Source organism: Nipponia nippon, unplaced genomic scaffold (genome assembly GCF_047370975.1).
Source record: "Nipponia nippon isolate SJK-2023a ecotype South Korea unplaced genomic scaffold, ASM4737097v1 scaffold_12, whole genome shotgun sequence".
NCBI classification, from domain to species: Eukaryota; Metazoa; Chordata; class Aves; order Pelecaniformes; family Threskiornithidae; genus Nipponia; species Nipponia nippon.
This window is the reverse complement of record NW_028262313.1, coordinates 7,764,556-7,785,257: the sequence shown is the minus strand read 5'-3', so window position 1 is coordinate 7,785,257 and position 20,702 is coordinate 7,764,556. Positions and strand designations below refer to the sequence as shown.

The following is a 20,702-nucleotide window of genomic DNA, read 5'->3' as shown; positions in this document are numbered from 1 at the left end:
TATATAAGCGGCGGCGGCGGCGCGGGGCGGCAGCAGCAGCAGCAGCAGCAGCAGCAGCGGCGGCCGCAGCCATGGGCCGGCGGGGCCGCGCCGCGCCCGCACCCCCTCCGCGCCCCGGCGCCCCGCAGCGCCCGCCCTGCTAGAGGCGCTGCCCGCCGCCATGGGCTCCCACCTGCCGCCGCAGCAGCGCCCGGAGCCCCAGCTGGTGCTGCAGCTGGCGGCCGGAGCGCTGCAAGCGCAGAACTTGGAGCTGTCGGGTGGCGGCCTGGGGCCCGAGTGGCAGGCGCTGCTCCGGCGGGCCGACGCGCTGGCTTACGGCGGGCGGCTGCACGAAGCGCTGCCGCTCTACCGGCTGGCGTCCCGCCACCAGCAGCTGCGGGCGGAGCAGCTGGGGAAGCTGGTGGAGTGCCTGGCGCAGAGCGTCCGGATGAAAGAGGGGCTGCCCGCCGCCGGGAGCGGCCCCCCGCAGCCCCGCGAGTGGGACGTCTTCAGGTGCCGCAAATGCCAGGGCTTCCTCTTCGAGCCCGTTTCCTTGCCTTGCGGACACACGTTCTGCAAAAAGTGCCTGGAGAGGGAGCGGGCGGCCGAGTCCCGCTGCGTCCTGTGCAAGGAGGAGGGCAGCGCGGCGGCCGGGCAGCTCCTGCGGGTCAATGTCATCCTCAGCAACCTGCTGGCCAAGTGGTTCCCCTGCCAAGTGAAGGCTTCGCAGCTCCGGCACGAAGGGAACCTCTTGTACAAGGAGAAGAAGCTACAAGCCGCCCTGCAGAAGTACAACGAAGCGGTCAGCCTAGGTAACGGCTCCCCCAGCGCCGCGGGGGACGCGCTCCCCGCCGCTGGGCGACCGGGGGAGCCCGGCGGGGAGCCCCGGGGGGGGCAGGGGCTCCTGGGCCCGCGGGGAAACTGGGTCAGGAGAGCAGCGGTTGCGTAAGGCGGAGCCCGCGGTCCGGCCCGGCTCCCCCCCGCCGGCGCCGTTGTGTAACCGGCGGGGAGCGGGGACGCCTCGTCCCGGGCGGCCCGGACCGGCCCCGCCGCTCCCCGGGCCGGGCCCTCGACGGGGCGGCGCGGAGGGGCCGCTCGGCAGCCGAGGGCAGGGGCTGGCGGGCTCCCCCCGCCCGCAGGGAAAACTCGTGGTGCGGTGCCGTTAATCTGGTTTGGGGAAAAGCAACCAGCTGCACGCAGCAAGTGGAAATTGAAGGCAAGGTGTTACGGGTAAGAGTTCCATTTAAACGAAACGACAGCCTTGACCCCGTACACGTTATGTCTTGATGCTACAGCCAGCAGCGTGTGTAACTAGGAGATCCCTGCTGTAGCGTTATCCGATTCTTGTCGTTGTCACTTGCTTTCTTGTGTTGAGCTATGGCACGAAAAGATCCTTATGTATCACTTAAAAACTTTGATACTAAAAAATTTTGAAACTCCTCCCTACGGTAGGACGGCGTTCCTCTTGCCACCTTAAATGTCGGCTGTATGTTCCTATCAACCATCTGCTCCCCGGTCAGAGCTGGGAACTTATTGTGTGAGCGTCCTGGCATTTATTTATGCAATGTTCCCTGCAGTTATATAATGCATAGCTGACGTTCTGTCTGGAGTCGCTCAAAGAGGTTTCCAGGTTTCATTCAGTACATAGTTATTTAAAAACTGGGTATTTTGTGGGTTTGTACAACTTGGAAGCACCAACATGTGTTTTTTTTTAAAAAAAAAAAAGGAATAAATCTTATGTAACTCATTTTAATTTACTTCAATCAACCAATTTTTCTGTTTCCTACAGCTCCAAATGACCACTTACTATACAGCAACCGGTCCCAGATTAACTCCACTTTGAAAGCTTGCGAAGATGCGTTGCATGATGCAGAAACAGCGTGCAGACTCCAGCCATACTGGCTGAAAGTAAGTTCTGACTCCACCTGTACTTTGTCTTAAAACCTTGCTACTGCCCTGGATAGAAAACCATTAGGATGGTCAGACAGCTGAATCTGAGGGAGGCTTTAAGTCCTGTAACTTCTTGGACTCCTGTGACTTATAGACATTTAACCATGATGTTCTGGAGCTTCCTGGGGTGAAGGAAGAGAGTGACCATCCCGGAGGATGAGCTAACGCTATTGTCTTTGACCTGGATGAATCTCAAGTTCAGGAACTCTCTCTAAAAATTGAATGCTGTGCTTATATCATTCTATAAGGATGTAATAGTTATTTTAGGAGAGTAATGTTGGGGAAATAGATTTCTCCAAGACCAGTAGGGCTCAGGTGCTGCGAGAATCGTACTTGCTCGAGGTAGAGAATATCCCAGTTCTGCCTGTAAGAGTTTTCAGGACCATTGTGGTTAAAAACACAGACACTGGGGGTATCTAGGTATAAGAGATGGTTATAGTGATTCTCCCTGCCTAACTTTTTTCTTTTCCAGAAAGAGCTTTTGTAATTTCACCTTGGTTTTATTGCATATTGTCATGACAAAAGAGTAAAAGCTGCAGCTATGGATGTGTTTCATTGCAGGGTCACCTAAGGAAAGGACAAGCATTAGCTAATCTGGGGAAAACAGAAGAAGCTTTAAGAGAGTTTCTATTCTGCCTTGCTCTAGATACTGGGAACAAGACAGCCAAGTCTGAGGCACAGAAGGTGAGTTCCCTAAATCATCTGGAACTGCATTATTGTTTTCAGTGGCCTTTCATAAAGGAGGATAAGAATTTTTCTTCTCTTTCCCCTCTTTCATTACTGCAAAGAGCTGGATGGAGAGATATATCCAGACTGTTGTTCAGACTTGAGTTGTGTGTATTGCTTACTTGAAGATGGGGAAGTAGCAAGAAAACATACTCAGCAGGCACTATGTGGAAACAGTTTCTCATGGTGTTGCCATCAGCAAATTTGAAGTAAAACTGAATTGTTAATAATTGCCACCCACGGACTATTGTGATTCCCGATAGTCAAGTTCTAATCCGTTTCCTAGCTTGGCAGTGTATTGCCACTGACAGAGTGCAGAAGAGGGGGAGTTGCTGTTGAATGTTGTATCAGGCCACTGACTGGCAGAACGCAACACGCAGCACCCGTCAAACTCCACTTGGGAGCAGCAGCTCTCTTCCTACCGCCGGTCGTGCTGCGCTGAGTATCAGTGTGTGAAGGAGGCGTGAAAGGAAGCAGTCAACAAAAGAAGAGCTGTTTTTAAAATAGTTTTTAAAGGTTGCTAATAATTAATGCTAAATAAGCAACAGAACGGATCTGCAGTGAGGCTTTTTTCAGTAGCAGCCTACGATGTGGTGTGTGGATTCTTAAATGGTTTTTGTGAAGACTGCTGTTTGGCATACCCCTCAAATCTCTGATTTCCTGTGAATCGGTGTTTTGATATTTGACGATTTTTTTTTGTTGTCATAGCTAAAAGGCTCAGCGCTGCAGCAATAGCTTATGGTAACAAAATTGTAATAGTTCTATTTTCCTTGTACTCAGTTTTCTTTTGTGGCAGTGCATTCACGCTTTTGCCCATCACTGGTGGGATGGGAACTTTTGGGTTAGTGTGCTGTAATACATAAGGCTTTCTAAAAGCACAGTAGAATTCTTACAGTAAAGCACTGTTCGTGACGGTAACTGAGAGAGTATAACCTGGATGGCTGTAGTGCAATCCAATTTTTATCTCACTTTGTGTATGGTTGAGATTTCCATCTTCTGCGAGTTTTTTGTCACTGATACTTGGAGGTTTTGTTTGGTTGTTTGGTTCCCCCCCCCCCCCAGTGGGTTCCATGCAGTCTTTCACTGTCATTGTGTCATGATCTGTTCTCACAGTCATGCTGGGAGACTTCCTGTGCACTAGAGCAAGAAGAGCAGGAACAAACAGATATGTTTCTAAATTCAGACTCCAAATAGCCTTATCTGAGACACCTAATTTCTGAGCAGTGGGGTTCTGAGAAAAACTAGGCTTCTTATGACTGAAAGAATTACTCGTGCACTCATCAGACACAGAGTTCATCCATGATGCAATATTCTACTGGGTCATTTCCAAGGCTGTTTGCATAACAATGACATACTACATTTTACCAAATTCTTTGGGTGCAGCTGTGATGTTCTGCTTGTATTAACTGTCTGTCCATGTTAGTTTTGACATAGTGTGATCCTGTGGAATCCTTTTTGGCTTTAAAAAGAAATCTTCGCTGTTATGTGGCTTCCTCAGGCATCAGCAGGATCACCTCAGTAGTATGCTGAAATTAGTTTTTGAAGAGTGAATCTTCCATTCAGCTGTTTCTTTCCTGAAGTAATCATCTGATACGCTGTGCTGTACTAGTGGCTACAAGCTGCTACTTGATACAGATTCACTTATTTTCTGATAGCAAATGAAGAAATAGCATTTTTCTACTGCCTACGTTTTTTTGTATTCTTACATAAGTGAATTAAAAATAGTTAAAGTTTACAATATCAGAGACATTTACTTAACTGAACTTGGATTAAGCCTGTGAGATGAGTGCTTTCTGTACTAGTAAACTCCAGCGAAAGCTTCTGATGTGCAGCAAAAAACATATTTAAGAAGGATGTTAGTAACTTCTGGTGAGCTCTGAACTGCAGGGCAAGAGGACAAAGGTGTGTGTGTCACATCACAGAGAATGGTTAATAACTTTATGGGCTTATTTAACTCTGAAAATGTCTGTTTGGCCTATATTGCATTAGCTCTTGCACTTCTTTTTGTTCTTACCCTAGTCTAAAGGGCTCTTTAAATGGTTTTGACAAAATCAAGGATGCTTCTTTCAGCTATTCCCTTACTTGCTTTTTCATTTAGAGGTTGCAAGGAAGGAACTAAGCAGTGAAGTATTCTGTTTTATATCACAGCTTCTACTTAGTTTGTTTTCACTCATCCCGGGAAATGCTCAGGAACACTTACCCGATATCCTGCAGCTGTTGTCACATCACTCTAGATTAAAGGGGAATCTCCTAAATTCAGTGGGATCTGGAGGCACCAGCCATAACCTACAAAGGTTGCTCAAGGTAAAGATCAAGTCTGATGTGTGGTTCTTAATTTGTTGTGTGTTTTATGTTGACATTGGGAAGCCTTCTCTCCTTTTCACCTCTGGGAGATAGGAAGATGCATTTTTTCAGATTTTTACTGAGTTTCAGAACATATAAAACAATGTTGACTTACTGAAGCCTCTCTATCTGACTTATTCTTTCTTTAGTAGAAGTCCTCTGTTGTTGTTCTGATAAAATTTATGCCAGAACTGAGTGGGTGCTATTCCTGTAACTGTCTTCAGCTCTTCCAAGTAGTTGGTAGTGGGAAAGGGCCTCTGAAGATTAGATTGAGATACCCTCAAAAGCTATGAAATGCTAAAATCTAGGGTTTCAGCTTGAACCATAATGATGTCGGTGACAAAATCATCCTGCATTCAGATTCTGTACACTGCTTAGAGGTTATTGTAGAGCCACATAAGATATATTAGCTAATCCATAAGTTTGGTTTCACAGCCATAGTTTTGTAAATGGTTGTAGAGGTTTACATTCATGGGTCTGTAAGGACTGCTTTTGCTTCACTGAAACCTGAGCTTTGAGGATAGGTTTTGCATATACTGTATACGTAGGAGAAAACTTCACTAGTCCTTACAAACAAAAATGGTAGGTTTTGGGCAGCCTTGTTGAGACTGATAAGAACAATCAGTGACATTGCCTTCTGGAAAGGCTATTAGGATATTCCGAAAAGAAATCCTTTTGTGTGACCCTTTCATTAAGTCATTTGAGGGACAGTTCACTCATCTTTCTGCATGTTACATATCACCACAGCTCCTGATCACAATCCACAGTATCTGCTTTCAGGTTCATCTGGGGAGTTGATGTGACAAGCCGATAGGTGATGTCCTGTGTAGCGGCTGCTCGCAGGTTGTTCTGTAGCCATAACAGGATAAAGAATGATCGTTTTAGCCTTTGTGAAAGAAATCTGTCTCGCTAAAGGAAGCTCTGTGCATTTTCTCTGTTATAAATTTTCTGTGTTTATACTGCTTCCTTAAATTAAACCTGTGTTGTTTTGGTTGTTTGATGGTTGATGCCATCATTATGATATAAACAATATGCATTTTTCCATAGGTTAAGTGATAACAATATATTTAACCTGAGATCTAGCCACATTTCTGCCTGAATCAAGTTGCATGACCAAGCTATAAAGCCACACATAAGGGCTGAAAATATTCAGTGCTGTGGTGGGGGGCAGAAATAGTTCACTTTTCTTTTCCATTAAAATCGGGCCCTGACACAGCAATTCTCAAACTGTTGCTTCCTGACCTACAAAGTCCTTCCTGGTGATCCATAATATTAGACTTGTGACAGGTTTGGGGTTTTTTCCTTACCAAGTTGTTGGAAGATTGGTCTAATGTCAATCCCCTCTTCACACAGGTAAATGTGGAACAGAAAAAGGGTTTTCCCATTCAAGAGGAACCAAATGTAACTACTTGTGGTAGTTTGAGGAAATCTATACAAATTACAGAGAGCAAAAAGGACTGCCCAGAGGAGGAGAACAAACTCACCTCCATGCCAGAGTCTGCCTTTCTCACTGCTGAGAAGTGCAGCCTCATGAAAAGGAAGTGCTGCTCAGAGGAGGTGCGAAATGCTGAGGTACCCTGCAAGCTGATGAAGAAAGGTATGGTTAATTACGCACAGGATAAGTTCCATGGCATGCGATCAGTGGCAATTTTGCTTTTATAAAACCTAGAGGAAGAGGGTCCAAATTACACTTTGGCTTTTATATTTTCTCTTTAGTCTTATCAGGGCATGATGTGGAATCTTCCTTGTGTGGAAAAAAAAAATAATTCTGTTAGTCTAAAAAGGGGGCTAAGAAGGTTGGGTCAAGAAGGTTGTTTATCAGCAGAGCTCTGAATCTTTTAAGGAACATCAGTGTTGTGCATGGTCTTAGCACTTTCTGGATCAATTAATGGTGTTTGTTTAAAAGCACAAATTCTGTTTGTTCATGATATCTGGCCTTGTTTTCATGCTGTGGGATATATTTACAATGGTATGGCAGAAGAATTTGTCCCACTTCAGACTTCCAACACTAATAAAAAATGTTTTGACATTAATTGTTAATGCAAGGCTAAATTCAACCCTCTGTAAATGGGTATAATGTCACCAAAATTAAGGGGAGGTATGCTGATTTGTGCCACAGTTGAATTTGATGCTTTGCATAGAATTATTGTAATGATGGCTAATGGTTCAGTAACTTGCAAGTAAATACAATACACGTTTAAATATTGGATGCTGCTTGTAGATACACAGAATACTGTTGTGTTTACATAGTTCTGTTCAATCACATTATAATATGTTTTTTTTATTGATAGATACAGTTGATACTAAGGGAAATAGTACTGGACAACATATTCCATTTGAATTTGTGGATCCATCAGATTTGGACTGCTCCCTGTGTATGAGGTATCCATTGTTTTCTTGCGGATGTCTGTAGCTTTTAAGACACATCTTTCCCTTTTATGACCTAGAGATTTTCTAGCTTTCTTGGTACTTATTTTTCCCTCTGACTTGAAATTAGCTTTTATTATAATTGTTACTTGAATTATGAATTTCTAGACCTTTGGTTCTGAACACCATTGATGAATAGGAACCTTTTGATCTGCTCCAGGCTAGTGATTGTTTGGGAAGGGACACGTAAGGTCATGTGAGGGTTAAGCGTGTTAGTGAAGGTGTCCAAAAGATTTCCTCTCACCCCTTGCACACACCCACCCACTGACACACACAGTGCACAAAACCACAGTTTGTCCTTTGGAATTTGTGGAGCTGTGTATGATGTTATATAATGCAGAAAATAGCTAAAGAGATCACATCCTATCAATATTCCAAGTTTGCATGTAAAATACCGTGTTGCTGCTATTGCAATAGGAGGATTTAGCAAACAAACAAGAGCATGTTTTTCCTCTGTTGCTTTAGAGATGTATTCCTTAGTTGAGGCCATCAGTACACTTGCTTGATGATCTCTTCTTCCAGTTAAATAAGTTATTTGTGGGGACAGCAATGACTTGATAGAAACAATAAGACTTGTCAACTACATCTATTTTACTACTTGTTTTGTAAAAACACCTTAATTTCAGCAAATATACATCTGGGGTTTTGTTATTGACCTTTTAGAAGGAAATATTGGGAAGTTGTTTCACAGAGGTCTTGACCTCTGCAGTGAGTGTTGCTTAGGTTTGTCTTCTTAATTACTCGGAGTTATCAATAATGTATGTTGGAGTTCATCTTGCACTGTATTTTAAATTCTTAAATAGCAGATAGCCTCTTCAAGGATTTATTTCTGAAGGCCTGTGCCTGGAGAAATGTGGATTTGCTTTGTTTTGTTGTTTGTATACTGGGAGGGGAGGGGGGGGGGGGGCCCTTCACTTTCTTTCAAACTGAAACCTTTGGGGGAACAACTGCTGTGTTGTTTGATTCGCTTCTGCTTGGAATAAATAAGAGCTGCCCCCTCTCCCTCTGTCTGCCTACAGCTGAAACTGTGCTCCAAAAGTTTATACAGCTGTCAAAACACTTGATACTGCTAAAAGCAAAACTTTCCTCTAGCATGGTCTTAGCTGGTTTTAATGAGTCTGTATGTTTTTGATCATTATGTCCACAAAACATTTTTCAGATGTTTTTAATAAAATTAGTTAGCCCTACTTCCTCATCCTCTATGTTAAATCAGAAACAGCCAGACTACAATACATTTGTAAAGGAATTAGCTCAAGAATTGCTGATTCTCTTACAGTATAGAGGATGTTGATGCTGATCTTGTAATTGCAATCACAAATACAGGCTTTGTATCTAGAAGGATGTTAGCTTTGTAACATCACTGCAACAATGAAGGCTTGTGCTAAGGGAAGCTGTCATGAGATCTTTCTCTTGCTATTAATGCAGATTGATCATAATTATTTCCTGCTACGTTATTCAGAAGTATTTTAGGGATTTGGATCTTGAGATGCTTTGGACTAATTACCTAGTAACTTACTGACCTGTTCACAATTAACTGCAGGAGCTGTTATTAACCTATTTGTCTGATGGAGTGGCCAAAATGTTATTGATCTACATTTGCTCCAGCAGCAAGCAGAAAATAAAAAATAATAGTCAAAGCAACACACTGGTGAGAAATGAAGGAGCGTTACTCAGCAGGAGTGAATATTTAGTTTCTGCTATTACAATAGCTTACAGCGCTGTCATGAGAAATCTTGGTGTATAGGGTTTCTTTCTACAAGTCATGAGGCTGGTCCAGGTCTCCTTAGAGTTGTTAGGAAAAAGCTGCTGCCGGCTTCGGTGAGAGCTAGAGCAGAATCATGCATTTTAACAGGAATTTCTTGTCTTTATGCTAACATTTCAGCTCAGGTAAGTTCCTACTAAATTACATATGCAAACCAGTTCTTACTGAAACATTGTAGAATTTAGTATTTTATGTAGTTCAAAGCAATAAGGTGGCCTTGGTGCAGTGAGGTTTCTGTTCACTAAACAATTAACAAGGGTTTTCAATTATACCATGAAGTTGCAATAACATAGGTGTGGTATTTTAGATACTTCTTCATATGTTCCCTTGCTTAAATGTCAATATTTATTGTAACTAATGACATTTAATAAACTGGCTATGGCAATCTTGTTAAGAGCCAATTATGTTCTTAAATACACTCATCTTGTTAAAGATGCTAATAAATGTGAGTTTACATATTTATAATTTCCACATGTATAATAGAACTTAGTGTACTGCTTTGATAAACTAGTATTTTAAAGTAAACTTAATTCACTTAAATTATAATTGGACTAATATTTGAGGCCCTAAAATGCTTAGACAGTATGCTGTAAAATGCCAAACAACTTAATGTCTAGTTTTGAATGTTTTCTGTTCAAAAAGCCATCTATATTATTTACATGTCTTTAAGGTACTTATTGGCAAGGAAACATCACTTTGCAATATCACATAATCATAATAATGAAGTAAAAAATCCCTGCATGAAAACAAGTGCCACAGAGTTACTTGAAATGGGTAAAGATTAGATACCATGATACTCTGAAGACTTGGCCTTATATATTTTTTTTCTAGATGAAACATGAATCTGATGTCACTTATTTTCCAGAAAAGCAGTCATTTGAAGATTAAAAACTGCCTGTTCCAACAAAACTGCTTTACAAGTCCACATTAGAGTTGGCAGTAGTACAGTTTATTGCAATCACTTATGTGGGCTATTACTGCAAATAGCTATTTTGTGCTTAGCTTTACACATACAAGTAATCCCATGATTTCCACAGTAATAGTTGTGCAAGTGTTGCTCAGTTTCATTAGGAAAAAGTTAGATGGTCCGACTTCTGCTTCTGTTTATTGCTCAAATAGAGGAAAATTAAATCCTGACTTGTTGGAAGTCAATGACAATACTCTCCCTCACGTTCACTGAAATCAGGGCTGCCGTTCACGTTAGGTGGCAATATGAAAGTCTATAAGCTGAACAGATCCAAAAGTTGGTTGAAGAGATGAAAAGCAAGGAACAACTTTATCCCTGTAGTAGTAGTCAGTAGTTAAATTAGTAAATGAATACAGCTTTTTTGCTAATAGCTTTTTCTTTTACTTTGGTACATGATATCGTCTGTTTTTGGATTTTTCCAATCCAGGCTCTTCTATGAACCTGTCACTACACCTTGTGGACACACCTTCTGTCTCAAATGTCTTGAGAGATGCCTGGATCACAACCCAAAATGTCCCCTGTGCAAGGAAGGGCTCTCGGAGGTAATGATGCTTAGATTTTTTTCTCAGCATAAATTCAAGGGCACAGGATAAGATCAGTAGCACCTTCAGAAACCTCTGATATTTCCCAACTCAAAAGAAATGTTACATAACTTAAGAAAAAAAAATTTTTTTTTTAATGCCCTTATGACTTAAAAGCATGGGTAGTCTCCTCTGTTCAAACCTTAGGACCAGACCTGTATTTGGAAAATCTGGGAAGGGAAGGGAAATCACCTACAGCTTGTCTAAGATAATGCCCATAATATAGGGAATAGTTCAATAAACATCTCTTCAGTGGCAGTGCAAGGTTAAAAGATCATTTTTGCTATAGATATAAGAAAATGGAGCTAAGAGATGACTGCCTTGTGCACACCATACACTTTGAAATGCTAGACATTATCTATAACTGCTTGTGTGTGTTTTTACTGTAGTGCTTGGCTATGAGGAAATACTGTAAAACGGTACTAATGGAGGAGCTAATAGCTAGATATCTTCCAGAGGAACTCACTGAAAGAAGAAAGATTTACGAAGAGGAAATAGCAGAGCTTTCCAAGTATGTAATGCATTTATGTAAAATCCAATCTTTAATACTACTGCCGTTAGCTGATGAATGGCTCCTGCTGCTGTGGAAGATGAGCTAGGATGCTGACAGAGGAGCTTCCTTCTTGGTACCATGTGATTGTAAAGAGAACAGGGTCCAGGTGAAATTGTGCTTTGAGTTAGCATAAAAACTGGATGCTGTGCTAAACAATAAAGAGAAGTAGAAGAAATCCATCCAGAAGGTTGCTTTATAAACAAGGTATAAAGCAGTGTGGTGGCTTTCTGCGGCCCTCTGTGAAAGCCACAGAGTGAGACAGTAGGTGGAAATAGTGTCACAGGCTGGGGGTTGGAATGTACTGGGTAGGGAAGAAATGGGAGTAAGGAAAATAAAGTAAATAAAAGCAATAATAGAGATGCATTAATGCTCTCACTAGCAAAACTAGAAAGCATAACTAAAAATTCTTCTGCTAGTAAGTGGTATATCACTTTCCATAATATGTAGTCAATTAAGGGGAAAAACAATTTTAGGTTTACTTACTCCATTAAGAATTTTATTGTAAAGATGTTATTTCTATTTAAAGATATCATAGGTTTAAAGAATGTGTTATGGCATAAATGTATTTGGTAAAACGTCATATCTGATTTCTCCTTTCTTACAGCCTAAATAAGAATGTTCCTATATTTGTCTGCACAATGGCTTATCCTACAGTCCCATGCCCTTTGCACATCTTTGAGCCATGTTACCGCCTGATGATTCGAAGGTGCATGGAGACTGGCACCAAGCAATTTGGGATGTGCATCAGCGACCCTGTAAAGGGGTGAGTGAGCAGCATGCTCGGACCACGTGGTCCTCCCCACTTAGTCTGGAGCAAGTCTCTTTGGAGAGGTGCAGGAAGGTCCATGGCTGTAGTATCTGTCATAGTTTTCCAGTAGAGAAAGTGCTTTCCTATTCATGCCAGTTGAAGACATTAAGACTGAAGTTTCTCTCTTGAGCGCTTAGATTCTGACTAATATGATTGCCCATTTTTCTTGCAACACACATAGCTAGTGTGTATTACACAAAGTTGAGCCGCAGACCTCTTGTAATGCATGAAAAGGAAGTGTATTTTCTACTGTTCTGTAATCTGTTGAATGCTTTTGCACAAGAAATCAAACTGAAATGGCAGTAAGGTGTGTTGGTGGGTTTAGTTTTTTTAAAATTATGAAAAGAATAGCTAAGCTATTGGGATACATCTTATATCCCCACTGTTCTGAATACAGCGGAGGCTGCAGAGGTACAACCAGGACCTTCATAAGCACTGGCTGAGCATTTACATTGAGCCATTTACAGTCAGTCTTAGGTAATTTGACCTTAATGTCTGTCTCTGTATTTAGCTTTCCTCTCTTCTTTTACTTTTTATAGAAAGTATGATGTACACAAAATACACACCTACAAAGTAAAATCTGCTGAAATTGTGGGAAAACTTTTTTCTTTATAGATTTCATAGTCCTTCCATAATTCTAATATTCTGAATTGCACTGGTTCTTCTCTACAGTTTGACTGAACATGTTAGGATTATGGAGAAAGTGTGCTTCTGAGCTGTGTAACTTTCACCTTCATAAGGTGTTCCCTGTATTCCAAAATATGCAGTTAGCGCTAATCAGATTAGACAGCCTGAATCTTCCTGATAGTTTTGAAAACAATTGTGGAATAATATGAACTACAGCAGGTCAGTACTATGAACAATAGAGATGAGCTGACACTGGTAAATACCTTTGTGGTAGGGACTGGCTGTATGGCAGTTCTGTGGAACTAAGGTTGGAGAGAATAACACTTGTTTACTTGCTTTTGTTCTGATTTCAAAAGGTTTGCAGATTATGGCTGCATTCTGGAGATAAGAAATGTTGAATTCTTTGCTGATGGTCGCTCTGTTGTAGACAGCATCGGCAAGAGGAGATTTAAGGTGATACAGCACAGCCAGCGTGATGGCTATAATACAGCGGATATTGAGTACATTGAGGATCAAAAGGTAAATTTAGAAATATTTCATTTAAACTGTATTACATGTGAGATTCAGTGAGTTCTTTTTTTGTAGAACAGTTTCTTGTAAAACAAACTTGTGGTATCCAGACTAGCTTTCAGATCTATCCCAGAACTCTCTTGGCATGCTTTTCTTTCTTTTCCTTTCCTTTTCCCCTACCCGCCCCAGAAGATCTTAAAAATTAATGTCGTGCCTTCCCCATCATGCAAACTGAACTAACAGTAACCTTCCCTCTATCTTTACTCATTTCAGGTGCAAGGACAAGAGTATGCTGCATTACTTGTTCTCCATGATTCTGTCTATGATCAGGCATATATGTGGTTTAACTCCCTCAAGCAAGCACTCAAAAGCCGAATTCTCAGTCATTTTGGTCCAATGCCAGCTAAGGATCCTGACCCACAGGTATCCCGAATCAGTGGCTTATGTAACTTTTAGAGACAGAAATAGCAGCGATATCCGATAAGCTGGAAGGCATTGCGTTTTAAGATGAAAATATGAGTACTCTTCATTTATCCTGCATAAGCTAAGTATCTTAAGTTATGTTGCCGTACACCAGTGGTAGCACAGTTGTGAACAAAAAGCTCGTATTTAATGTTGGTAACTTCCTGAGACTACTTAACCAACTGTATTAATCCCAGGAGACTTAAATGCCTTTTTGTCTACTCCCCAATTAAATGACAGAGAAAATAACAAGAGGAAACTTGGTACTCTCGTTCAAGGACTGCAAATGGTAGGGATCCTAAAATAATAGAATATAACAACAGAAACTAAATACAAAGTAGTGTCCTAAAGTATGAATAAGGGAGGCAGGAATCCAAAAGAACTGCATCTTTGGGATAATATAATAACAAGGGAACAAAACACATTAAAAAAATCTAGAAGGCCCAACCTATAAACTGTTGCTAGAAATAGAAATGCACCTTGCTTCTGCCTTCAACATCCTATTTTTAGGAAAGGTGTAACTTGGTTGTAATTTGTTTCGAGCCAGCCCGTAATCACAAGCTATTAGGCTGGCAATGAAATTACCTGCTTGCTAGATTGCTATCAAAATACTGTGTTTTCAAAGTTGAATCTTCAAAAACAAGACCTTACCATCTGTATGTATCCTAACTTCTGGTTTTTTTCCCCTTACTGCAGGCTAACCCTAACGGGCCAGCCTGGTGCTGGTGGGTCCTAGCTGTCCTTCCACTGGAGAACAGAGCTCAGCTCCCTTTCCTTGCCATGAAATCCCTCAAAGACCGCTTGAATGGCATCAGACGTGTCCTTACATTCATGTCTCGTACAAGATCACGGTGATGGTGAGAAGGAGAGCTGTGAAGTCTCCCACAGTACTTGACTGTAGACTGTCTCTTGTAACTTCATCTAACTGCAATAATGTCTTACAAATCTGAGTGTCAGGATGTTTCAAGCCTGAATTTCGAAGAAAATGAGTTATAAAGAGCAAGGGATGTTTATGGATACTTCAATAGTTTCCATTTGGAACTCTGAGATGATTATTCAATCACTGCACTGCGAAATTAATAACAAATGTGATAGAACAAAAAGTGATCTTGTTTGCCATAAACCTTTTAAAAAGCTTAAGAGGTTTTTTAATTTATTTTATTTTTATTTTTTTAGTGGATAAAGGATAAACTGTGCAGTTTAATGTGAAGCAGAAATAATAATGTTAATGCATTATTTCAGTGAACTGCAAAGTCTTTTATTCTAAATGGTTCAGGTTTTATATAGCATTGTGTAAAATAATGTTCACGACTTCCGTTTGATAATTTATTTTTGCACTATGATTTTTTTGTTTCAAAATGTATATTATTTATGTGTTGATTCTCTAAAGGAAAGTGAGCTGCTCTATTTATTTATAGTGTTTTTACCCTGTATGACTGGGGGCAAAATGATGATTCTAGCAGTGCACAAGCAACTGCTTTGATAATTTTTCAGATATTTGTGTTCAAATACTTGGAATGTTTTTTTACTTATCCCCAGTTCTACTGTAGCCTAAGAAGGATATTTTTTTTCCCCCTGAAACAGCCTGCTGTGAAGTCTTTGAATATACAGATTATGTCCGAGATAATTCAAGCACAGTTGTTGGAGCTTGATCCTATGCTTGCAACTAGGTTCCTGATATCACAAAATAGTCAAGCACATGCTTAACCTTAAGCATAGATGTTTAAGTGCTTGGGTAAATTCAAGTATTGATCAGTTGATTTCGGTGGGAATTGGCCATAGTGGTGACAGAAGGTTCTATCCCCTAATTTTTCACAGAGCAGAGAATAACTTGGAGTTGAATTTATATCTGAACTCTTTCTTGCAAGAATGGATAATGGCTACAAACAACTGCGAAGAAAGAGCCACAATATATGAAAAGTGGCTTCTCCTAAAGAAAACTGGAAGTACTGGTATCATTTCATTGTAGGTTACTACATTTTTTTTTTACATCAACTCTTGTTAAGTTGTTAAGATCAGTTTTATTTCTTTTAATTGTTTGGTGGGATTTGGCTTTGGAGTGTGTGTATGTGGGGGGGGAGGAGGGAGTTACTTTGAACTGTAGGACTCAGAGGGCAGTTTGTGTCACATGAGAAGGAATATGTTGTAATAAATGCTATTTATTTCACCCCAATCTTCAGGTTTCTCTTAGCTTCAAATCTCTACCCAGCCATTGCGTTTCTCTTAAGAGATTGGGTAGCGTTGCTAATAATAGTTAACTCCCAAGGAAAACAAGTGAATTTTAGCATGATGACTTCTAGCTATAAAGCAGGTAAAAATAGGGCAGAAATGAGAATAGGAAGTATCTCGGGTTTGATTTTTTTTTTTAAAATCAACATTTCATATACTTGTTTTGCTGTTTTTATTGCTTTCAGTGCACCACTTTCTGGGACTGGTCTTGCCTCCATCTGACTTTGACTTTCACTGATTTCAATGTGAGCAGAACTGGGCCTTTTATTCTAAGCTACTGTTTTCCTGGAAAAAACAAATTGAATTGAGAATGTCATGGGACACTACAAATTTGTTATTTTTACCCAGGATAGCACTCTTTGCCATTCCATGCCTTTATGGAAAAGTGCAGTAGAATTTAATGTCAATTTTCGGTGTGGTTTTTTTCCCCGTCATCTCATCAGAAATATTTATTAGTTGAAAGTAACTTCCACACTGTTAAGTTTCCATAAGACTACCTTTTTTTCCCCCCCTCTTGTTAAATTCTATAGAACTTTTCCATAAGGGTACCAAAGCAATGAATGGAAGACAAACATGTTTCAACCTTGTGATGCAAATGGAATATGTATCCTGTGTTTGCATTGAGCTACTCTAGAAATGCTACAACTTATTTCCATACTGCTAGATTGCTGCACTTCTTCCATAGGTGGTACTTTACATGCTTCTCTGTAAACAATGTATAGAAATACATAGATGTTCTGAACAATAACAAGTGTATGGTGGCTGACACCTGCTATGGCATTTGTCTTCATAAGTCAATAACAAAGTGATTTCTACTTGTTTGGAAGTGAAGCTGCATTAAATGCAATTCTTCCTTAAACCACTATGTATTATTGCATAACATAAGGGGCCCATATTGCTCCCATAGAAAAAAGCTGTCACTTTGTTACTCTTATCTGTGAGAAAAGGACCTTAAATATCTATTTTAAACAGTTTTCTCACTGATGTCACTGTTCTTTTTTCCTGCATGCTACGTCTTCTCCATACTCATATTCTGCCTATTTTGTTGATTTAGAAATTGGCATGGAAAGAATCCTTGATTTTAAAAGTGAATATTGTCTTTTCTGTTAGCCTTGAGTAAAGCTGCCAGAATTTCCTAAGCAGAAACTCGTGTACATGCCCTGTATCATGAACGCCCAGTGCATTTGTTGCAACCTGGAAACACTGGACCTTCTGCATGTAATGCATACGGTTCATATGCATATGCACAACAAATTGAGCACATCAAGAAAGTTCATCTGTACATGTACAGTAGCATTCTGTCTGGGACTGCTCTGTGGCCACACATCCTAGGTTAATGGACAAAGTCTGCAAATTCCATCAGGAGAAAAAGTACTGAGAAACAGGTTCGCTAGAGAACACAAACCTGTCCAGGACAAGCTGGACAAGGAACAGCCTTAGCCTTCAGTGAGCCGAGATGGTAAAATTTCAGTAATGAGATTTAAAAACCAAAAAACCTTCCAGTTATGCCACAGTATTGCTGATTTTTTTTTTTAGTTGTATTAATTGGTACAAGGATGTAAATGCAACGTTTATTACAGGCATGAATAAAGAGCTGAACAGATTTAAAAATACCTTCACTTTAATTATAGAAACAGCATTGATCAGATAAAATACTAATTGGCAAAGTATTTTATTTAAGCTTTTTGCACTTTTCTAGACACCAAATCCAGTCCCATAACCAGTCTTGCTCATCTGTTAAAAAAAAAAAAGAAAATCATGACTCAAACTTGCATCTCCTGTGTGGCCAGAAGTATTGATTAATCTTTGTTGAGAGGGCATAAGTAATGCATAAGCTGCTTCCTAGGTTTTTTTTAAGAAGTCAGTTTCCATTGACTGTAGATCACTGAGTTAGGACTACTGACATGAATAGAAATTTTTTTATTTCCAAAGAAATGTCATCAGTCCCCCTTTAAAAAAAGGCGGGGGGGATACAAAAAGCAAGTCTGCTGTAACGGGGGTAGAGAGGGAACCAAGAATAGAGCAAACTATAATTAAGTGCCAGTCTCCTGGGCATTATCGCTCTGCTGTAGAGAAAGAGCTTTATAAAATTAAGTTTTGTTTTAGGTGGTCTTCTAATGATTTCTACTTGGTGCTGAAGTTTTACTGGTGTTTAATGACAGACAGGAGTTATATTTAAATGCAGTGTTTTGGAATGGAGAACATGTTCACAAACTCTTATTTTAAAAAAGTGTAAATTAACTACAGAATTTTTGTGCATAAAAACCTACTGGAACTATATGCACTTTTAGAGTAGTGCTCCCCTCCATGAGATGAACTCCACCCCTGCTTAGTTCTCATTTAATGTCAGCTTCACAACCTAACTTGTAACTGGTGCAGCACATAGTTGAGGATCTGGGGTTTATTCTAAAGCCGAGTAAATCACTGAAAGTCTTACAGCTACAGAAAAATGTTAGTTTCAGCAAAGTCACTATTTTGAAACACTTTGCTAAATAAATACTGTCTGGGTACAAGAAACTAATCTGCTTAGACAGGATTAAAATGGTGGATAATAAACTGAACTATTACATTGACTTATTCATCCAGGTATCATGTGAAGTGCTTACTAATCTCAGAGTTTCATAAGGTCTAAAGTAACCCTCACATAGAAGTGCCTGTATTCTGTTATTGCCATTCTTGAGCTTTTTAATAGAGTCATAGCCATATATTTTATAAATATAAACATATGCACCTTTAAATCTTTACATTCAACTTGCAGAACAAAGGTTTACAGAGCAGAAGTGTAGCAAAAACAATGTAATAGCTTCTGTAATTCCCTGGTGAGGAACGGGAGAAGTACAAAAATGAGGAGCAAAAGACTGTGTAAGATGTCTTAATTTGGCACCATATCCTCGTCCAATTTAATTCCATCAAGCTATGTGGTTACAAGAGTGCCAGAAATATATCAAGCCATTTTAAATAAAGTTTTGTGGACTTGTATATTCCATTTGTTTGTAAAACATCCTTTTGTGCACTGTAATGAACTTGAAATGAAACTTAAGTTATACTCTCATATCACTGAACAGAGGACTGTTCAGCTACCTCTACATAAGGTTGAAGTAATTTGTTTTTTCCAGATTTGTTCATATCATCATAAAAGATGTATTTAAAAAAAAAAAATCATAGTCCAAAGAACCTGTATGTGTTTGTAGATGTACTTATAACTATGTTGTACCAACAAAGTCTGCGTGGAGAGTTGTTTGCTAATTAAAATTTTTGTGTTCTTTACTCTTTGGCTTGCATAACAAAGAACTACAGAGGTGAAAAGACATTACATGTGAGCTGCTGCTTTAGGTGTTTTAGGTAAAGGAACAAAGAACAAATCCTAGATCCTGCAGTCACACAACACCACTTGATGTGAAGGAACCAAGCCACAGAAATGAAGTTGTCCAAACCTCGTCACTTATAAAGGACATCAAGTGCTTTTTTTTTTTTTTTTTCCCCCCCTCTTTGCTGTAGTAAAGTAAGAATAATGGGAACTGAAGAGGGCCTGGCTTATAGCGCTATCGTGCACTTCTATGGACTTTGGTACCTCTCGTGCATTACTGTTTGCTTTACAGGTTTCTGTAACTTAAAACTATAACCAGGATACCTTTTCATTTACAGTCTTAGGCAAGAATGAATCCTAGCTGCATTTAAGCTGCACCTGTAAGGCAATGAAAGGACCGCTTTCAGTGAAGACCCCTTAACAAGAAGTTCCATAGGATTTTCAAAGTCCTTAACTTTATAGAAAAAGCTAGAGAGCAGTTTTATTCATAAATGGAACATTGAGAGGAGTGACTCCATATCTTACTCTACTAAAAATGTGTAAGAGTTGCCAAAATTTTTAAAAGTTACATATGTATAGGCTGCTCCTTTTGTTTTGTCATTTAGGCAAGATGTGGCATGCTTGTGATTTGCTGCCTAAGTCCCAACCAGCTCTGGTATCAGAGACTGGCTTGCTGGTCTCTTATATAAGCTTGTTGAGGCCCTGTATTTATTTTAGAATCCAGGGCACAGGCTAAGACTGTATATGGTAAGCCAACAACTAATTATGTCAAGACTGCTCTTTTCTATAACAAAATACATTTGCATTGCAGTAAAGGAAGTGTTTTGGTTGAAATGCTTTTCTGTCAATCAGGAAGTAGTAAATAGTCAAAACTGAGGCTTTGCTTGGGAATATGTTTGTTTAAACTATTCCTTTTAAGTCATGATTTTAGTTCTGAAAGCTTTAAGAACACTTATAAAAAAGTGGTGTTTGGATCCAGTATAAAGCAGAGGAAATTTAAGCCAAACACAGGATAGCAAATTATTTCCTAACTACTTGCTCACTATGTTCTCATTTTATAACAGTGTACCTACACAGATTTATTCAAATGATATTTGAAATATTCTGAAGTCATCTACACTTATATAATGCTTCATATTAAAGTGATCATCCAAAACTGCTAATGATCTCTATCACGTAAAGCAGTTCAAGTGAAACTACTTATTCCAGTCAGCCTTTGCTTCCCAGTGTAGTTCCCGGACACAAGAACTTGCATGGACTTCACTGGTACTTGGATGAGGACTGTGTGCCGTACTGAGCAAAGGGAAGGGCGCGCTGCACAACAGCTCCCGGCTGTTACCTGCTCCAGCTTTGAAAATTTTCTCATTCAGCTGTAATATGCTTTTTACTCTGTGAATGAGATGCCACAAAATTCTGGAACATCTCTTAATGTGCTGTGGTCCCTGTATGACTGAGTGAAAGGTATGGCAAC

The 20,702-nt window shown here is 40.0% G+C and overlaps 1 protein-coding gene across 3 annotated transcripts; it reads left to right on the top strand.

Annotated features, from left to right (window-relative positions):
* The first annotated feature begins 56 nt into the window (after positions 1 to 56).
* On the top strand, positions 57 to 19,191 carry LONRF3 (LON peptidase N-terminal domain and ring finger 3). Of its 3 annotated transcripts, none has more exons than XR_015702598.1 (13): positions 57 to 791; positions 1,769 to 1,887; positions 2,491 to 2,613; positions 4,804 to 4,959; positions 6,352 to 6,595; positions 7,290 to 7,380; positions 10,582 to 10,696; positions 11,125 to 11,246; positions 11,893 to 12,051; positions 13,080 to 13,242; positions 13,507 to 13,656; positions 14,392 to 15,660; positions 16,110 to 19,191. XR_015702598.1 is itself a non-coding variant. In XM_009472330.2 (13 exons), the coding sequence occupies exons 1-12, from the start codon at positions 161 to 163 to the stop codon at positions 14,548 to 14,550; spliced, it is 2,232 nt and encodes a 743-aa protein (XP_009470605.2). In that variant the 5' UTR covers positions 57 to 160; the 3' UTR covers positions 14,551 to 14,552; positions 15,514 to 19,191. The 3 variants fall into 3 exon arrangements, 2 of the variants coding, with proteins under 2 accessions (XP_009470605.2, XP_087604759.1); XM_009472330.2 differs by having other exon boundaries at positions 14,392 to 14,552; positions 15,514 to 19,191; XM_087748633.1 differs by lacking the exon at positions 4,804 to 4,959 and having other exon boundaries at positions 14,392 to 19,191.
* Positions 19,192 to 20,702: the final 1,511 nt, after the last annotated feature.

What these genes read in the sequence shown, in the direction of transcription:
- LONRF3 (XM_009472330.2), top strand. Translation starts at nt 161, where the DNA reads ATGGGCTCCCACCTGCCGCCGCAGCAGCGCCCGGAGCCCCAGCTGGTG. An exon ending in CAACGAAGCGGTCAGCCTAG is followed by an intron (nt 792 to 1,768) that starts GTAACGGCTCCC and finishes TGTTTCCTACAG; the next exon opens with CTCCAAATGACCACTTACTA. An exon ending in CTGCAAGCTGATGAAGAAAG is followed by an intron (nt 6,596 to 7,289) that starts GTATGGTTAATT and finishes TTTTATTGATAG; the next exon opens with ATACAGTTGATACTAAGGGA.